At 41.2% G+C, this 14,922-nt stretch overlaps 2 protein-coding genes across 4 annotated transcripts in view; one reads left to right on the top strand and one right to left on the bottom strand.

The window, feature by feature from the left end:
• Positions 1-8,871, top strand: part of p3h2 (prolyl 3-hydroxylase 2) — a 53,935-nt gene extending 45,064 nt beyond the window's left edge. The window contains exons 5-15 of the mRNA XM_071487908.1: positions 1,954-2,081; positions 4,119-4,208; positions 4,696-4,736; positions 4,871-4,962; positions 5,102-5,229; positions 5,439-5,534; positions 5,697-5,847; positions 6,085-6,202; positions 6,354-6,429; positions 6,828-6,968; positions 7,486-8,871. Coding sequence (XP_071344009.1) covers positions 1,954-2,081; positions 4,119-4,208; positions 4,696-4,736; positions 4,871-4,962; positions 5,102-5,229; positions 5,439-5,534; positions 5,697-5,847; positions 6,085-6,202; positions 6,354-6,429; positions 6,828-6,968; positions 7,486-7,578 — 1,154 coding nt within the window. The 3' untranslated portion in view covers positions 7,579-8,871. The remainder of the gene's footprint in view (positions 1-1,953; positions 2,082-4,118; positions 4,209-4,695; positions 4,737-4,870; positions 4,963-5,101; positions 5,230-5,438; positions 5,535-5,696; positions 5,848-6,084; positions 6,203-6,353; positions 6,430-6,827; positions 6,969-7,485) is intronic.
• A 75-nt stretch (positions 8,872-8,946) lies between these two features.
• Positions 8,947-14,577, bottom strand: ccdc181 (coiled-coil domain containing 181). Of its 3 annotated transcripts, none has more exons than XM_071487911.1 (6): positions 14,438-14,577; positions 12,920-13,030; positions 11,476-12,489; positions 11,171-11,317; positions 10,515-10,678; positions 8,947-9,696 (listed from the first exon to the last, which is right to left on the bottom strand). In XM_071487911.1, exons 2-6 carry the CDS (start codon positions 13,019-13,021, stop codon positions 9,528-9,530), a joined length of 1,596 nt encoding a protein of 531 aa, XP_071344012.1. In that variant the 5' UTR covers positions 13,022-13,030; positions 14,438-14,577; the 3' UTR covers positions 8,947-9,527. The 3 variants fall into 3 exon arrangements, 2 of the variants coding, with proteins under 2 accessions (XP_071344012.1, XP_071344013.1); XM_071487912.1 differs by having other exon boundaries at positions 12,920-13,040; positions 14,459-14,572; XR_011692513.1 differs by having other exon boundaries at positions 9,558-9,696; positions 10,515-10,674.
• Positions 14,578-14,922: the final 345 nt, after the last annotated feature.

The following is a 14,922-nucleotide window of genomic DNA, read 5'->3' as shown; positions in this document are numbered from 1 at the left end:
ATGATATTATCTGGTGCGTGTCTGTGTATCTGTCCCGACAACTTTTATATGGGTGTATACAGTCTGAAGGTGCAGCTGCAAGGTGTGTGTGTGTGTGTGTGTACGGGAGTGAATTTATAGCCTCAAGTTTCCTATTGTCAATGGATTAATGAAAAGCTCCTCTGGGCAAAAGAGTGTTGGCACAACAATATAGCATAGTTGAGAAGGACAGTGTGCTAAATAGTTGTGAGATCACCAGATTATACTTAATGATCCATAAGCATGTGGCTCTAATAAAGAAAAGTGGATCATTAGCTCTGTGCAAACACACTGAGAGTAGGCTGTGATTCCTAACAGCCGCTGATGGGTGTGTGTTCCTGTGTCTGTCCTTTTGTCTGCATGTGTGAGTTGGTGGAAGCATGAAAAGCTTTTTGATAAAGAGCAACTCAGTGTATTGTCAAACTTAGTGTGTATCAGCACTCATGAAAAGACAAACATACCTCTGCTTTTTGTTTTCATAACTTTTTTCATGCTGTCAAAACCCAGTTATATTAATTATTTATGGCTGACATCCTTTCGTCAATAGCGATTCACTCCGTTTGTAGATTTCATCGTTACTGGCATTCGTCCTTTTCCACATGGGATTCAAACTGCATACCCACACGCAAGGGATTCACAAGAAATTAATCATACATGGACTGTATGTACATGGACACCATGAAATTAGATCATAAATTCAGTATTACTACTTTGAACGACATCGTTGCTTGTTTTTTTTTTTAGTCTTCTTTATTAAAGCAGCAAGATGCAATGAATCCTCTCAGCCCGTGGTTTGTGTGGGTGCACTGTAAACAAATACACCAGTTGTTTTCAATGGAAAACTCAGGTGTCACCAAATCAACCAATGAAATTTTAAGGATCATAGCTTGAAGGCACACATTCCCTAATATTTGAAAAAGGTTGAAAAAAGTTTACGTTTTTATTTTACTGCAAAAATACATGTACCAAGGATGTGTGCATGAAATGCGGCAGGATTTCTTTAGGTAACGGCATTTTTATTGTCAAAATAACAAATCTGAGGCAGCTACTACTTGCCAATGGTCAGTAATCTAAGTGCTCTAACAGCCAGCAGCGCTGCGACCCCGCTGTGTTTTACACTCCTCAGTGGCTCCACACCACTCTGCTGTGGTGGACGTTTGCCATCAGTCAGCAGCCTCTCATTGGGCTTTAGCTGCTAAAGTTTCCTAAATAAATCCTCAGTGACGTTTTTCTGTTTGACTGAGCTCAATTCTCCAGACTCTTATTGACCTGGTAAAACACAGCTGACAGGAGCAGATACACTGCCTCAGCCTCAGCCAAGGCAGGAAGTCTTTGGTTAACCCTGCGCCTTTACAAGCTAATAAAGAATGTGTTTGTGTGTGCACTTAGCAGCAGCAATGTAGAGCAGACGCTGTGTATAGGGTTGCATATGTGTGACTGTGGGGGGACAGCAGACCCATATCCTGATATATGTTTGTCTCACTTCATTCCCAACAACCTTCTGGTGTAACCAGCAACTCATGGACCATTTGTTTATGTGTGTGTGTGTGTGTGTGTGTGTGTGTGTGTGTGTGTGTGTGTGTGTGTGTGTGTGTGTGTTGTTTCCACTATGTCAGAGTGCAGCTTTTGCTCCATTGTAGTAATGGTTTTGGAATGTCAGCCATGATAGATTTCCCATATTTCACTTACACTGGTCATCCAGTCCATCTAGTCGATACCTCAGCATCTGTGCAGAAATAAGCAGTAACCCAAGGCAGCTCAGTTGTCTCTGGCAAGATCATGGACCATTTGTTTATGTGTATGTGTGTGTGTGTGTGTGTGTGTGTGTGTGTGTGTGTGTGTGTGTGTGTGATTGCAGGTCCTTAAATTTCTCCCCATGTGATACTGCAAAGAGAAACCACTTGAACTACTTTCTGTCTCTGTGTGTCTCTGCAGTGGACAGCCTGGAGGAGGCGCTGCAGTGTGCCCTGACCTACCTTTTATTCCACGAGGGAGAGGAGTTCATGACGGACAACGTGGATTACTACAGAGAGTTGCTGGGACACAATGGCGAACCACGGGAGGTCAGGATCTGCTTTGAGGACATGGGTTGTGAAAGGGTTAGATGGTTTGAATGTGAGAAAGAGAAGAAGACGTTTCTGTGGATAGATGGCTCATTGATTGTACTTAATATTGTATTTTAGAGCACAACTGCACATGCTACAATTTTTCACCAGAAACAGGCGGCCTTACTTATTCATGCAGGTATTTTTTAAACTTTAAAGGGCATTTTCACCCTGGTGGGTTCTGGATTAGAATGATGAAGAAAATTGTAATGAAAGAGCAATGATAATATCTCTTTGAATTTCTATAGTATTTTTCTAAACCAAAAGATTGAAATCAAAGACACACCATCAGGTTAAGGACTAAATGGTTAAATGAGAATAGACAGATTTAAGTGAAGTTGGTTGGACAGTTCGGTGAACTTGTTCGGATTATCACAAACATACAGGGTAGAATTACAATTTAAAAAACAAATATAAAACTAATTTGCACTCGATGTAAGGAGGCTAAAATTGGAATAGTGTGAGCAGATCTTTGGAGTCTGGCAGCAGAATTTTGAACAAGCTATGGATGATTAATTGAAAAGTGAAAAAAATGGAGGAAGAGGAAAAAATACAGTGATATAACAAGAAATATGGGGAGAAACTGCAGAAAAGGAAGGAAAGAACACATGTAGAGAGGAGAGACTGAGGAGGGACAGGCAGCAGTGCCGTTTGCTGTATTTCTTGGACCAACTTGCTACTCGCCGCTTGGCAGGAGTTGCTTCTTAAAGTTTGCTTTTCACTTGTATATGTTCTCCATCCAGCTGGAAGTATTGGGCAAATTCTGCTGCATCAATGTGTTTACAACAACATATTTTTTTCTGGGCACACTCGTCTTTATTTCCTTGCCCCATAACTGTCTGAATCATTTAAGGCTGAATATCCGTCTGCCCCTCTGAGGAAATTAAATTTGCTAAATCATCAGACAGTTCAGCACTGACACTTTGTCCTTCCTAAACTCTGATCAGCAGTGCCTTGTTTAAGTCCCAATTACACAACCTCTTTTCCTAGAAAGCCTGGTACTCATTAGAGCGAGCGAGTCTCCCAGCAGGATTGTGTGAGCGTGCACGTGTGCAAGTGTGACACTGCATGTGTGTGTGTTTGAGATAAAAAAGAGGCTGAGAGCTCACATGTTGTAGCTCATGCTTATGTTTTTATACTCATAACTTACATTCTTCAAGCCCTCAGACCTTTGCAGTCCTGTCAATTTACGGTACAGTCGTGGGCCCGCAGATTGCCTCTGCTCTCTGTGTCCGCTCTCCACCAAGCCTCGGGGAGCTCATTCACAGAGCCCTAGATCTGAGTGCCAGGCACCGAGCTGCCTCCCTGCCAGAGAATCCTGCCTTTCAGGAACACTGGAGGAGGAGGAGGAAAAGTCATGTCAGAGTGCCCACAGGAGTCTCACGAACTATTTGGGGGCTGTTTGTATTAAGAGTGATGCAAGAGAAGACTTTTCTGCTTTAAAACACTATAAGAAAAATGCTCAGGATTCATCATGGCCTCAAGCCCCAACTCCAACCATGTTCTTGCAAAAAGACAGAAAGACAAAAGCAAGACGTATGTAACACGTGAACATGCACAAAAACTGTACTCGCACATTGCCTCTCTATGTCAAGCACTGTCAAAGACTGTGTTCACATATTACATATGATCCATACACACCTAGAATTCAACAGATCAATCAGCCAATATGAGCTTTTTACAGATATATTGGGATTAGTGTGTATGTGGATTGAAGTTATAAGGAATTAAAATACAAAAATACCAAATACCAAAGCCATTACTTTTGAAAATGATTGCGACTAAACACTCAAAACAAAGCTCCATATAGAAGAAGTGAAGGTGTTGTAAAATGAAGATGTATGTCGTAGGAATTGATCTGATATCTTTTCTGGAGTTATTTTTCTCCTGCTAACATCTTCACGCACAACATCAAGGTTGAGAGAAATGCATTTACATTTACCTAATCAACTCAGGGAATTGTTTACCATGAACCTTTTGTGTGTGTGTTCACAGAAAGCTGCATGGTACCTGAGGAGGCACAAACAGGAGCTGGAGCTGCTGCTGATTGGCAGCAAAACCATGGGTGTGGAATTTACTGAAGGGGTGAGAAAGCAACTTTATCTCAGTCTGTTACAGTTCATTACTCATGTTTAACTAAAAGCTCAAAGCAGACTGTGAGCACTTATTGACAGACCAGTGCCCTTAAATTCTCAGGTTTACCCTGAAATGAAAAGTGACTGTGTAACTTAACGGGTGGTTACTGGTAAGTCAGTCCACATGTTTCTGATGCAGAGCAGAACTCCTGCTGGGTGTGGAACAGCCTCGCTGTGCCCCTGCTGCAGGCTCACTCCAAGCAGGGTAACAGGTGTCTGGCACATCTGCTCTGCACCACTGTCTCCACCTGCTGGTCATATTCAGACATGTCATAGTTCACATTTCTTCATACACAGCTTTTATAAAATTACTTATGGCGCAAATAATATGAGGTATTAGTCAACTCAGCACTCCTGGTCTGGTGTATTTTTTGATGTAATTATACACTGTTACTCCTTTTACTTTTGAAAGTATAAAATCTTTGTCTTTTTTGTAGAATTACTGGAGCAGCACAGGTGGAAGAGACGACTCAAACAGGTAAAAAAAGATCACCGCAACTGTAAAACAAGGTTCCTCTGTCATTGCTTTTCTCCGTATATTCAGATGGTAAAAGCCATAATCAATACTTACATAACAACAGTAAATCAAATGACTATGGGTCCTCCTATCAGGATTCCCTCTGGTACAGACGGATGGATGGAGTATGTTCCCATCTCAGAGAAGAGGAACGTCACTGTTGCTGCTCCACAGCAACTCAATGAAGGTAAATCTTCCCCAGCTGAAGGGGAATGGGGAGTTAAACTGTTAAGGTTAAGTCATTACTGTTCATTTAAATCCTCTCTGAGCACCATGGTTGAGATAACAACCTGCATTCTTTAAATGCTGCTCTGTGATCTGTGTAGGTGGCCCCCTGTTGTATGACAACGTGCAGCTGGTGCAGAACTCTGCGGCCTTGAACGGGACCCAGCGGGTGCTGCTGGATCATGTTATATCTGAAGAGGAGTGTGCAGAGCTCAGGCACCTGGCATATGTAAGGCCATTACACAAAATTTATGTGACAGATTTAAATCACTGAAACTTATTGTGTAGGTTTTCTTTTGGTTGAAAGCTGAAGTGCAGCTTCTGATCTGAAAATCCCACTTGACTGATGATGAATGATTGTTTGAGCCTGTTCTGACAGTAAAGCTCAGTGTGAGTCTGTACTTGAAGCTTAACTCTGGCTGTGTTCTTGTCTTCCAGGCTGTCACCATGGCAGGAGACGGTTACAGAGGGAGGATGTCTCCACACACTCCCAATGAGAAATTTGAAGGAGCCACTGTGCTTAAAACCCTGCAGGTACACTAACAACTAAACATAATTTTAAATAATACATTTTTAAATGTTGATCATCAGTTGAGGTCTAAAACTGAGAGGTCACTCAGTCGAGCTGACGAAGATTACCAACTGATTTATTGTTTGAGTGCATGTTAGAGTGCCTTTGTTCCCTCGTCCCTGCAGTATGGCTATGAGGGCAGAGTGCCAATGAGGAGCGCTCGCCTCTTCTACGATACCAGTGAGCGAGCGAGACGCATCATTGAGTCCTACTTCCTGCTCAACTCCACCCTGCACTTCTCCTACACACACCTGGTGTGCCGGACGGCCATTACAGGTCACTCACGCACAGACACACATATCCTTACCATTTGATATTACGTCTTAAACCGATTCACCGAGGGTGACATAATGTATGAGAGGGAAGTGGTAGATTTAAGAATAATAATAATAATAATAATAATAATAATATCCAGCAAGGAAACAGAATGTTTCTGTGTTCATTGAAAATAGTATTTGCTGTATAGATATGTATTTATGGCTTTTGTGTGTTTTGGGGTTTTTTTGTTCTTAGGCCAGCAAGACCACAGGAATGACCTGAGCCATCCCATCCATGCTGACAACTGTCTGCTGGACCCCGAGGCCAATGAATGCTGGAAGGAACCACCAGCATACACATACAGAGACTACAGGTACAGTACGAGGCCACTGTTGTAAGAACACATAAAATAAATCTACTTTGCTGCCGTTGTGTTTTACAGTTAAACATGTACAATGCTCACTATCAGATCCCTCCATCTATCGTTGAGTCTGTACTGACCTTTACTTTTCTTTTGTTTTCAGTGCACTGTTATATCTAAATGGAGATTTCGAAGGAGGGGAGTTCATATTCACAGAAATGGATGCTAAAACAGTCACAGTAAGCTGGCTCTCATTTGATATTTGAAAATGGCTCTGGTTACTATAGTTCAGGGGTTTGACACCCAGTGGGGCTCAGCCATGCTATATATATATATATATATATATATATATATATATATATATATATATATATATATATATATATATATATATATGTATGTGTGTGTGTGTGTGTGTGTATATGTATATATGTATATATATGTGTATATATATATATATATGTATATGTGTGTATATGTATATGTGCAGGTTATTTATTAATTGACTACAGTGACTGAGTATTTCTTTTCTTGGGACTTGACCTTCTAGCAGGACAAATTACTGAAACTAAATGTAAATAGAACAGTGAAGTGCCTGATATGAACAGATAACAGTCATCACTTTTATCCCCTCCAGGCATCAGTGAAGCCCAAGTGCGGCAGGATGGTGGGTTTCTCATCAGGAGGGGAGAATCCACACGGCGTAAAGGCCGTCACCAGCGGGCAGAGGTGTGCTGTGGCTCTGTGGTTCACCCTGGACCCACTCTTCAGAGAACTGGTAAACGCCTGCTGTAATTAAAGTGCTTTGGTGATTGCCATTTTACCTCTAAGTTCATCCTAATTTTGATTCCAGGTTTGGCTCATTTACATTTTAAACATTTTAGCATAGTGTCAATTGTTGGTTCTTAATTTTTGTGCGGTATGAAGGGGATTTCCTTTAATCAGACGGTGTTTTACTTACTTACTTAATTCCCTAAAGCAGCAAGGACAGGATTGTTGATCCATTCAATCTTCCAGACAAAGCAGCTTTAAATAATCAAAGCTTGTCTTTTCAAGTCATAAACATGGCAAACAGAAGATATTTCCTTCCTACATAAATAAGAGGCCATAGATGCACTGTGTGCCCAAATCAAATTCTGTTAGTTGTGAATACTGACTCAGTGAACATTGACTTATTTGAATTTAAGCAGTGCTATAATTTCTGTTTAAGAAAGTCAAACTCTTTATAACATTCTTTTGCTACTTCCAATGTGCCTTAATTTTCATTCCTGCCTTTTTTTCTTTTTCTTTTCTAGGAGAGACTGCAGGCAGATGAGGTGATCCAGGCATTGGACACACAGGCTGTTTGGGGTCAGGGCCTCAACATCAACCCTAAAGATGAACTGTAGAAGCAGAAAACAGCTTCAGCCCAACCCCCCCACCCCCCAAAAAATTAAATCTTTCTATATATTTTAACTATTTATTGAATGACCTTTGGATCGAAACATCTCTATTTTTGTACTGATTGAGGTGCAAGATTAATAATATTGACATTTGTGTTGTGTGTGTTTTTTTTTGTTTTTTTTTGTTAGTTTCCTGTTTCTTTACACACCAGTACTTGAGTTCACCTTTGGTTCTTTGTCTTTCCTTCCGGTGACACCCTCAAGTTAGGAAAAAGTCAGATTCTGTTTTGTACCTGGTGTTTCTTCTGAAGACAGTTTCTACCTGTAGTCTCACTGAGCTGTGAAGAAGCCAAAGAGAAGAACAGTAGACATTGTTCTGCTTTGGATTGTGCTTGTTCTTGTTCTGGTCAAAGTATTCAGTGGGCTTTATTCAAAAACACTATGTACAGTTATTAAGAAATTTTTTTTTTTTAATTCATTGGTTAGTAGTTCAAGATAACATTAGTTTTCATCTTTGCAAATCATACTGTTACATATGCATTTTCTTCTTTTTTCTGTGCCAGAAATAATCATTTTCAAAGTAGGCAGTGCACTGTTTTTCTAAATGGGGTATCTCTAAGTCTAAAGTAGCACTCATTCCAAAAAACAAACAACAACAAAAAAAAAGTTCTAATATGCTGAATATTTAATGATCATGCACGCTGTCCTCTGTGTGTCAAGTCTGAAACTGAAATTGTCCTCTGTCACTACTTTGTCCACTTTTCCTTTTGCTGTGATAAATCACTCGTCTCCTTTCTGGGCACACAGAGCAGAATACTGGTTTACAAGTTCACTGACAAGAGGACATTGTGTGTTTGTGTGTGTGTGTGTGTGTGTGTGTGTGTGTGTGTGTGTGGGTGGGTGGGTGGGTGCATGCGTGTTTATGTGTTACCTTTATTTATGGGTTTTAAATAATAGACAGCTGCATTTGTTTCTGTCTGCATTTAATATAAGGAACTTTTATTCATAAAAGATGTCAATTATTCCTGTTTCAAGGAATACATATTTGTATGGTCTTTTATTTCTTGATATTTGTGTTGATGATACAGATGATAGGCCGAGTCATGCACTGTAAATCCAATGGAAAGAAACAAAGAGTAGCTTTGTTTTTCTGCATAGATTTAAAATGCTAACCGGAAACTTAATCCTGTCGTTTTATGAGGTTGGCCACTTTTGTTTCACTGATATTTTATTTTGAAATGCTGTAGCAAACAAAAATGTATGTGTACATGCCTATAAATTAAAAATATTCCAAATCTACGTTGATTTCTGTGTTTTTGTTTCATTCATGTTTTATTGTTCAGCATAAAATGTAAGTCATTCAACTGAAACTGCTTTTTATGCAATGAAACTGGAAAATTATTTTATTATTATTCATATTTACAACAGTATTTTCTTCTGAAATATATATATTTCATTCCTTTAAAGTTATATTACTTCAAGTAACCTCTTACAGAATGTAAAGAATCCTTGTTATATTTATGTAACCAAAATACTCTCTGATAAAAGGCATACAGTAAGAAATGGTTCTGCCCTTGTATTTAAACTACAGAGCACTGCAGTTTGTAAAGAGCTCCATTTAAAGTAAAGTGCACCTGCCTGTAAATACAGCAAAACAAACAAAAAAAAACTACTAAACATTCACTTATCACACCTTCAACTAATTTGGATAAATTATTTACCCAGATATGTTCACACTGAGTAGAGGTCACTGCGGTAAGCTATTTTTTCACAGAAATAGAAATGATCAAACAAAACCTTAGCAACAGATGAAGACAGAATAAACTATGTATTATGCTTCACAGCCAGGTCTCGTGTGTCCAGCCTGTGGTTAAACAAACAGATCTGTAGGTTTCAAATGGAATCTAATCCAGTTTCAGTGGTCCAGAACTGTGGTCCTCTTGGGTGTGCTTGGTTCAGAAGCGGTGCAGCTGCTCGGTGAATCTGAATGGCTTGGTTTCATTAACAGTACACAGCAGGTCCCGCATGCGTCTCGCTCGCCGCTCCTCCAGAACTAACCTACGGGAACGTTCTCGAGCCGCCTGCTGCTCCGCTCGCTTCTCCGCCCGTTTTCGCCTCACCCACCTGAGGAAGGAGAATGTCTTCTTAAAGCTGAGCTACTCTGCTTACTGGTCAAAACTCCTTTACTAATGTCACTGTATTTAAATGAAATGTAGCTGTAGCTTCAGTATGCTGTACAGCTATGATGACATACTCAATAATAGAAGAGGACCTGATCAGGATCAAGGCCAAAGAACATGTTTACAACCCTCTATTTTTAGCTGACCTTTGTGACTTTCCAACAACAATTACTACAAGCAGTCATCTCAAACAGAGACTTCGGCCCAGGGGCCCCATGACCCCCTGGGCGTTAGGGCTTTGACCAGCGGGTCAGTTCAGTAATACTTTCATGTCTGTGAGTGGTTGATACAGTTGTTGACTATTACCGATAACTCCAAAAATGACTCTGCATCTTCTGAGTCTTGTGAAAGTTTTTATTTTTCTGTCAGTACTCACTGTGCTGGCTGTTATTTCAAGACAATACCGACTCCCTCTACACGTGCTGGGATTTTTTGCCTGCTCAGTGATAGAGGACAGTGGGTGCCACCAGTGAGTGAGCAACAGTAACCTTTAGGCTGCAATTTCAACTGAATGCTAAAAAAGGTCAGAAAAGGTGACAGTTTCCTCCTTATTTGAGGGCTTGAGGTAACGAATGCCAGATGATACATAGTAAAATTGCAGTGAAATGTTATTTGATTTGAAAAGCTTAAAAGGTTACTGCCTAATTAGTTGAAAACTTCAAAATAATGTAATATTGGCTGTGTAATTCATCAAAAAATGACCTAAGGGTTGATTACTGCAGGCCTTGAATGAAAAAGCTATAAGGATTCAAATTCACTCACAGTTTGAAGGCACGTTCACACTCCTCGCGGCTGCGTAAGAGGTAACCACTGTCCTCCTCGAGCTTCTTCAGCTCCACCAGCTGTCTCTCTTTCTGCTGCTGCTCATGCTTCCTCTGAAGCCACAGCTTGAAGGCCTCCTCCGAGTCAATCTGTGAAGAGTCTTTCTGTGTGAAGAAGTAGAAGTGAATGCAGTGGGCTAATAAAATGGAAATGACATTCATTATGCAAAGTTTTTGAATGGTGCTCACTAGTGCTGTAAATTACTTTTCTTTGAACTTTCTGTGAATGAGGTTTGAGTTTCTATAGGTTTCCTGGTCTGTTTACGATTGCTCAGTGGAGACACCCAGTTCCTCTCCCTCCGGTTATAACAAATAAACCACTGTCAGAACCTCAGATAAAACAATTTATCTCTGCAGAGATCTTTTCTCAGTAAACTGATAGTTCTTTTACCAATGGTCTTAAAAAGTCTGTATGGTACAAAAAGACTAATCAACATAAATAATTCCTAATATCTAATAAAAACAAAAATGTTCCCAGAGCCCTTTTTCTTTTGTGGCCAAGACATTGTCCAACCCACAGCCCACAATGGTCTTGCCCCTGAATCTTAATAAGCTGTATGTGTTTTAGTAGACTGGGGTGGCCCCTTGTGACCATACCTTAGAATTCATCCTTTCCATCTCCTGAGCTCGCTGGATCCTTCTCTCCTCCTGAAGTTGCTCTCTTTTCCTCATCAGCCAGGCTTTGAATGCCAGTTCGTTCTCCTGCCTCTTCTGCTCCTCTTCCTCACGTTTTCTCTGCTCTGCCTGACGAGAGTGAATAAAAACCTGATTTAACTGACAACTAGTGGAAATATAAATATGATGCATATGCAGTTTTGTTATTTGATGACAAATGTGCTCTTTTTACTGGACAGAGTTCAGAATTTACAAAGAACAGATCAACTGTATCACTTCTTTACTACCTCTGTGGCAAGCCTCTCCTTCCTCTCCTGGATCCTGTGCAGCAGCTCTTTCTGCTGGGGGGAGAGGGTGTAGGTGGTCTGGAAGGGGGTCCCAGTAGCTGACTGCACCCGACGCTTGCTGCCTCTTCTCTGGCTCCCTCTCTGACTGTGGCTGGCTGAGCTGGGCCTGCTCCTGGGCTGCGCTGGAGGTCTGGGGGCCCGGAAGTGATCAATGTCCTGCCGGAAGGGGGAAGAGCCGGCACGAGAGCGAGGAGAGGACCGGGAGGAAGAACTGTGGGTCTTACTAGATCTCACAGTCTCCTGGAGACGTGGGGAGGAGAGGGAGTAGTCGCTGTAGTTGTTTGCAATAGGAGGGAGGAGTCCTTGACTCTCAACCTCTTTCAAGCTGACCAGGTCAAACTTCCCATCTTTTTCTACGAGGACTCTGCCCTCCTTTACCTCCTGCCCTCCATCACTGTTCTCGCCAGCCCTGCCAGATCCTCCAGATCCTACTCTTTCCCCCCGGGGGGAAAGTTTTAGTTCGGAGAGCTTCCCTGACACTTCACTCTCTGCCTCTGTATCCTTTGCTCTATCATTGTCCTCCTTTCCCCCGTCCACCTCAACGCTTTTGCCGTCTTTCTCAAACTGCAGTGGAGGCACCACCAGGTCCACCAGCTTCTCTTTAAAATGCAGCCGCCTACGCCTCGTCATATCTGGAGCTTCCTGGTCCTGCAACTCCCGGTTAGCCTGCTGGATCTTATCCAGAATGTACTTCTTCTCCTCATCTGTCTGGTCATCCATCCCTGGAGGAGGTGGGACTAAGGGTGATGACTTATTTGGGCTGTCCCTGTCAGAGTCGTACTCCAACGGCTCCATGGGTGAAGGCCACCTTTCTTCATCTTCTTCTAACTCCTCTGTTTTGTTGCCTTTCTTCTCCTCTTTGTAGCTTTTGTTCTTTTGCTTCATTCCTTCCTGTTTCTCAACCTCCTCCAGTTCTTTGTCAATTTCTGCCTCAATTTCATCATAGTCAGGCCCCTGTGGGGTGGAAAAGGTAGACGCACACGCATTCATTGTTGTGGATGTAAATGAATGAGCAGCATCAATACCTAGCAGGTAATAGGTGTGCTGGTGTGACAACAGCCATGTGTAAGTGTGTTCATCAATATTGCATCCAGCAGTGGCACAGTGAAAGTATGTCACTGTATGTCAACAGAGTAGGTTTCACATGCAAATAGTGAGATGTGCCAGGTCGGGTAACTCAACACTATTCACTGTCACACTTTTACAGAGCAGATTCAGGGACCTATACATCACTCAGTCTGCAGAAAGTAGATCCAATAAGACAAAGACGCAGGGTGATTAAAAAAAAAAAAAAAAAGTAGAGTAAAAGTAGAAAGAAGAGATGGAATCAGTCTGCCCAGTGGTCTTATATTAATTGTTGTTTGCACAGTGAGGCCTTACTTACCTGATCTGCACTCTGGACTTCCTCACTGATCAACCAGTCCAGATCCTTCTCAAAGTCGTCCTCATACTCCTCCTGGGACTTTGTGCAAACCACCTCACTCATAATCTACCACTGTGAGAAGGTCAGATACAAAATGTAGGTATGATTTTTTTTTTGCCACGCGAGTTGCTGGAGCTTAGAAAAGTCCTAAGCCAGATCTACTGGCCAGAAAACCAAAAATAAGTTGTGGATATCCACAACCACTCAAGAATGACAGAGGATGATTCGGGATGATATTGGGGATTCTCCAGACTTTTCATCTTGTATCATCTCTGCACATTGTAGCCCCATTACTGCAAGCTTTAAGAATAAAATACTCATCAGTATTCAGCTTATTCTAATGAACACTTCCGCACTCAGGACCTGATTTATCTATAGGCCTTTGACATTGTTGACACCAGTGGAGACACAAAGAGAGCCATATGAAATCTTCTTAAGTTTTAATGTTTAAATAAATGAACTTTCTACCTATGTAAAAAAAAAAAAAAAAACAACTTCATTTCATGAATGTTATTGATGAGGTGCACGATAAGGTTAATAGCCAACTGTAAGTCAACTATAAGTCAGTAGTTACAATAAATATTTTTCAAGTACACTTAACCTGAATTGATCAACACTTTGATGTACATACACATATTGTCACATATTGTATTACATTGGGGTGACCACAGTCCATAGTTGTTTACCACACCCACGTCACATCATTTAATTAAGGTGTGAATAGCCCACAGAGGTTAACATATCGGGGACTGTCCACCTGTCGCCACTGATGTATGTGGGACAAGTGGCAGTGTTGAATATCCTATGACCTGTGTAACTGGGGATCTAAACAGACAGGCAGTAAACAGCCCACAGTACAGAGCAGGATATCTAATTAGGTTCAAGCTGGATAATCAAAATAGCATCCCATTAACCACATAGCAAGCCAAATATTCTAACTTATGCTTTTAGTTTGTTTTTGTGTGTGTGTGTGTGTGTGTGTCACAGAGCATTGAAGAACACTTGATTTTTTTTTATCACTGTGACACCAATTTCATTCAGTCCAACTATAGATGGGGCTAATTTATGTAAGTTAAATTCACTCAAACCACATAAACCCACCCCATTAAAACCAGCCTTGCTATCACCACAGCACACCCAGTCGCCACCCAGTGGACAAACCTTTGCACTGCAGTGTGGGCAATAAACTATTATTCTTGTTTTTGTCACACATATTCCCCGTCTGCCATTATGTGTTTACTGTAGCGTTTGTACCTGTGTTTCTGTTATAACAACCACTTTCACTGGCCTCAAAGGCAGAGATGTAACACAAAAAGATCCTGTTTATTTTTATACCTCTGCAGTTAATAGAAAATGGAATAAGGCGATCATCTGTAGAGCAGTGTCTGCGCCTCCGGGACTCATTAATAAAACTTTTAGCTATTTAGAATAAACAGCAGTAAAAAAAAAATATTGTGGCACAAGGGCTGTTAAACTCACCACCAGCTGTTCCCCGCGTAGCGCTCCTGTTTAGTTAAAAGCGGTGAAAGAAGACATCCAGCCGGGTTGTTTGGTGACTATTTCTCCATCTAACCGGCCCATGTAGTGTCTGGCAGCGACACCTGAGCACATAATCTGCTTGTTGTCCCTCTGCAGCCCTAACAGGTTTAATAGACCCGTCGTCATAGAGACCTACAACACGCTTTACTACTTGCGCATGCGCGGTCGGGAAACACGCAAACCAAAGGTCACTTTATAATCCATAAAATCTCCAACGAGGTAAAACAACCAAATACATCCAGAAAAAAGAACTACTGTAATATGGAAGGAAAATTTAAAATGTAACTACAAAAGTAAAAGAACAGGCCTATCTGTGTATTAACCCTGTAATGCCTGACCCCAGAAATAATGGACAGAAAATTCTGATTTCTTGAATCTGGAACCTTTATTTGGACCTTTCACAAAATTTGAATAAAAAATTACAA

This window comes from Trachinotus anak, unplaced genomic scaffold (assembly GCF_046630095.1).
Source record: "Trachinotus anak isolate AG129_WGS33_773 ecotype Australia unplaced genomic scaffold, CSIRO_AGI_Tana_v1 ptg000010l, whole genome shotgun sequence".
NCBI classification, from domain to species: domain Eukaryota; kingdom Metazoa; phylum Chordata; class Actinopteri; order Carangiformes; family Carangidae; genus Trachinotus; species Trachinotus anak.
Note: the sequence above shows the minus strand (reverse complement) of the source record. Positions and strands in the feature narration are given on the sequence as shown.

Excerpts from the sequence above, each read along its gene's own strand:
- ccdc181 (XM_071487911.1), bottom strand. The coding sequence starts at position 13,021 with ATGAGTGAGGTGGTTTGCACAAAGTCCCAGGAGGAGTATGAGGACGAC. Across the intron at positions 10,679-11,170 it reads TGGAAAGGATGAATTCTAAG|AAAGACTCTTCACAGATTGA; the intron begins GTATGGTCACAA and ends TTCTTCACACAG. Across the intron at positions 9,697-10,514 it reads TGTGAACGTGCCTTCAAACT|GTGGGTGAGGCGAAAACGGG; the intron begins GTGAGTGAATTT and ends CTCCTTCCTCAG.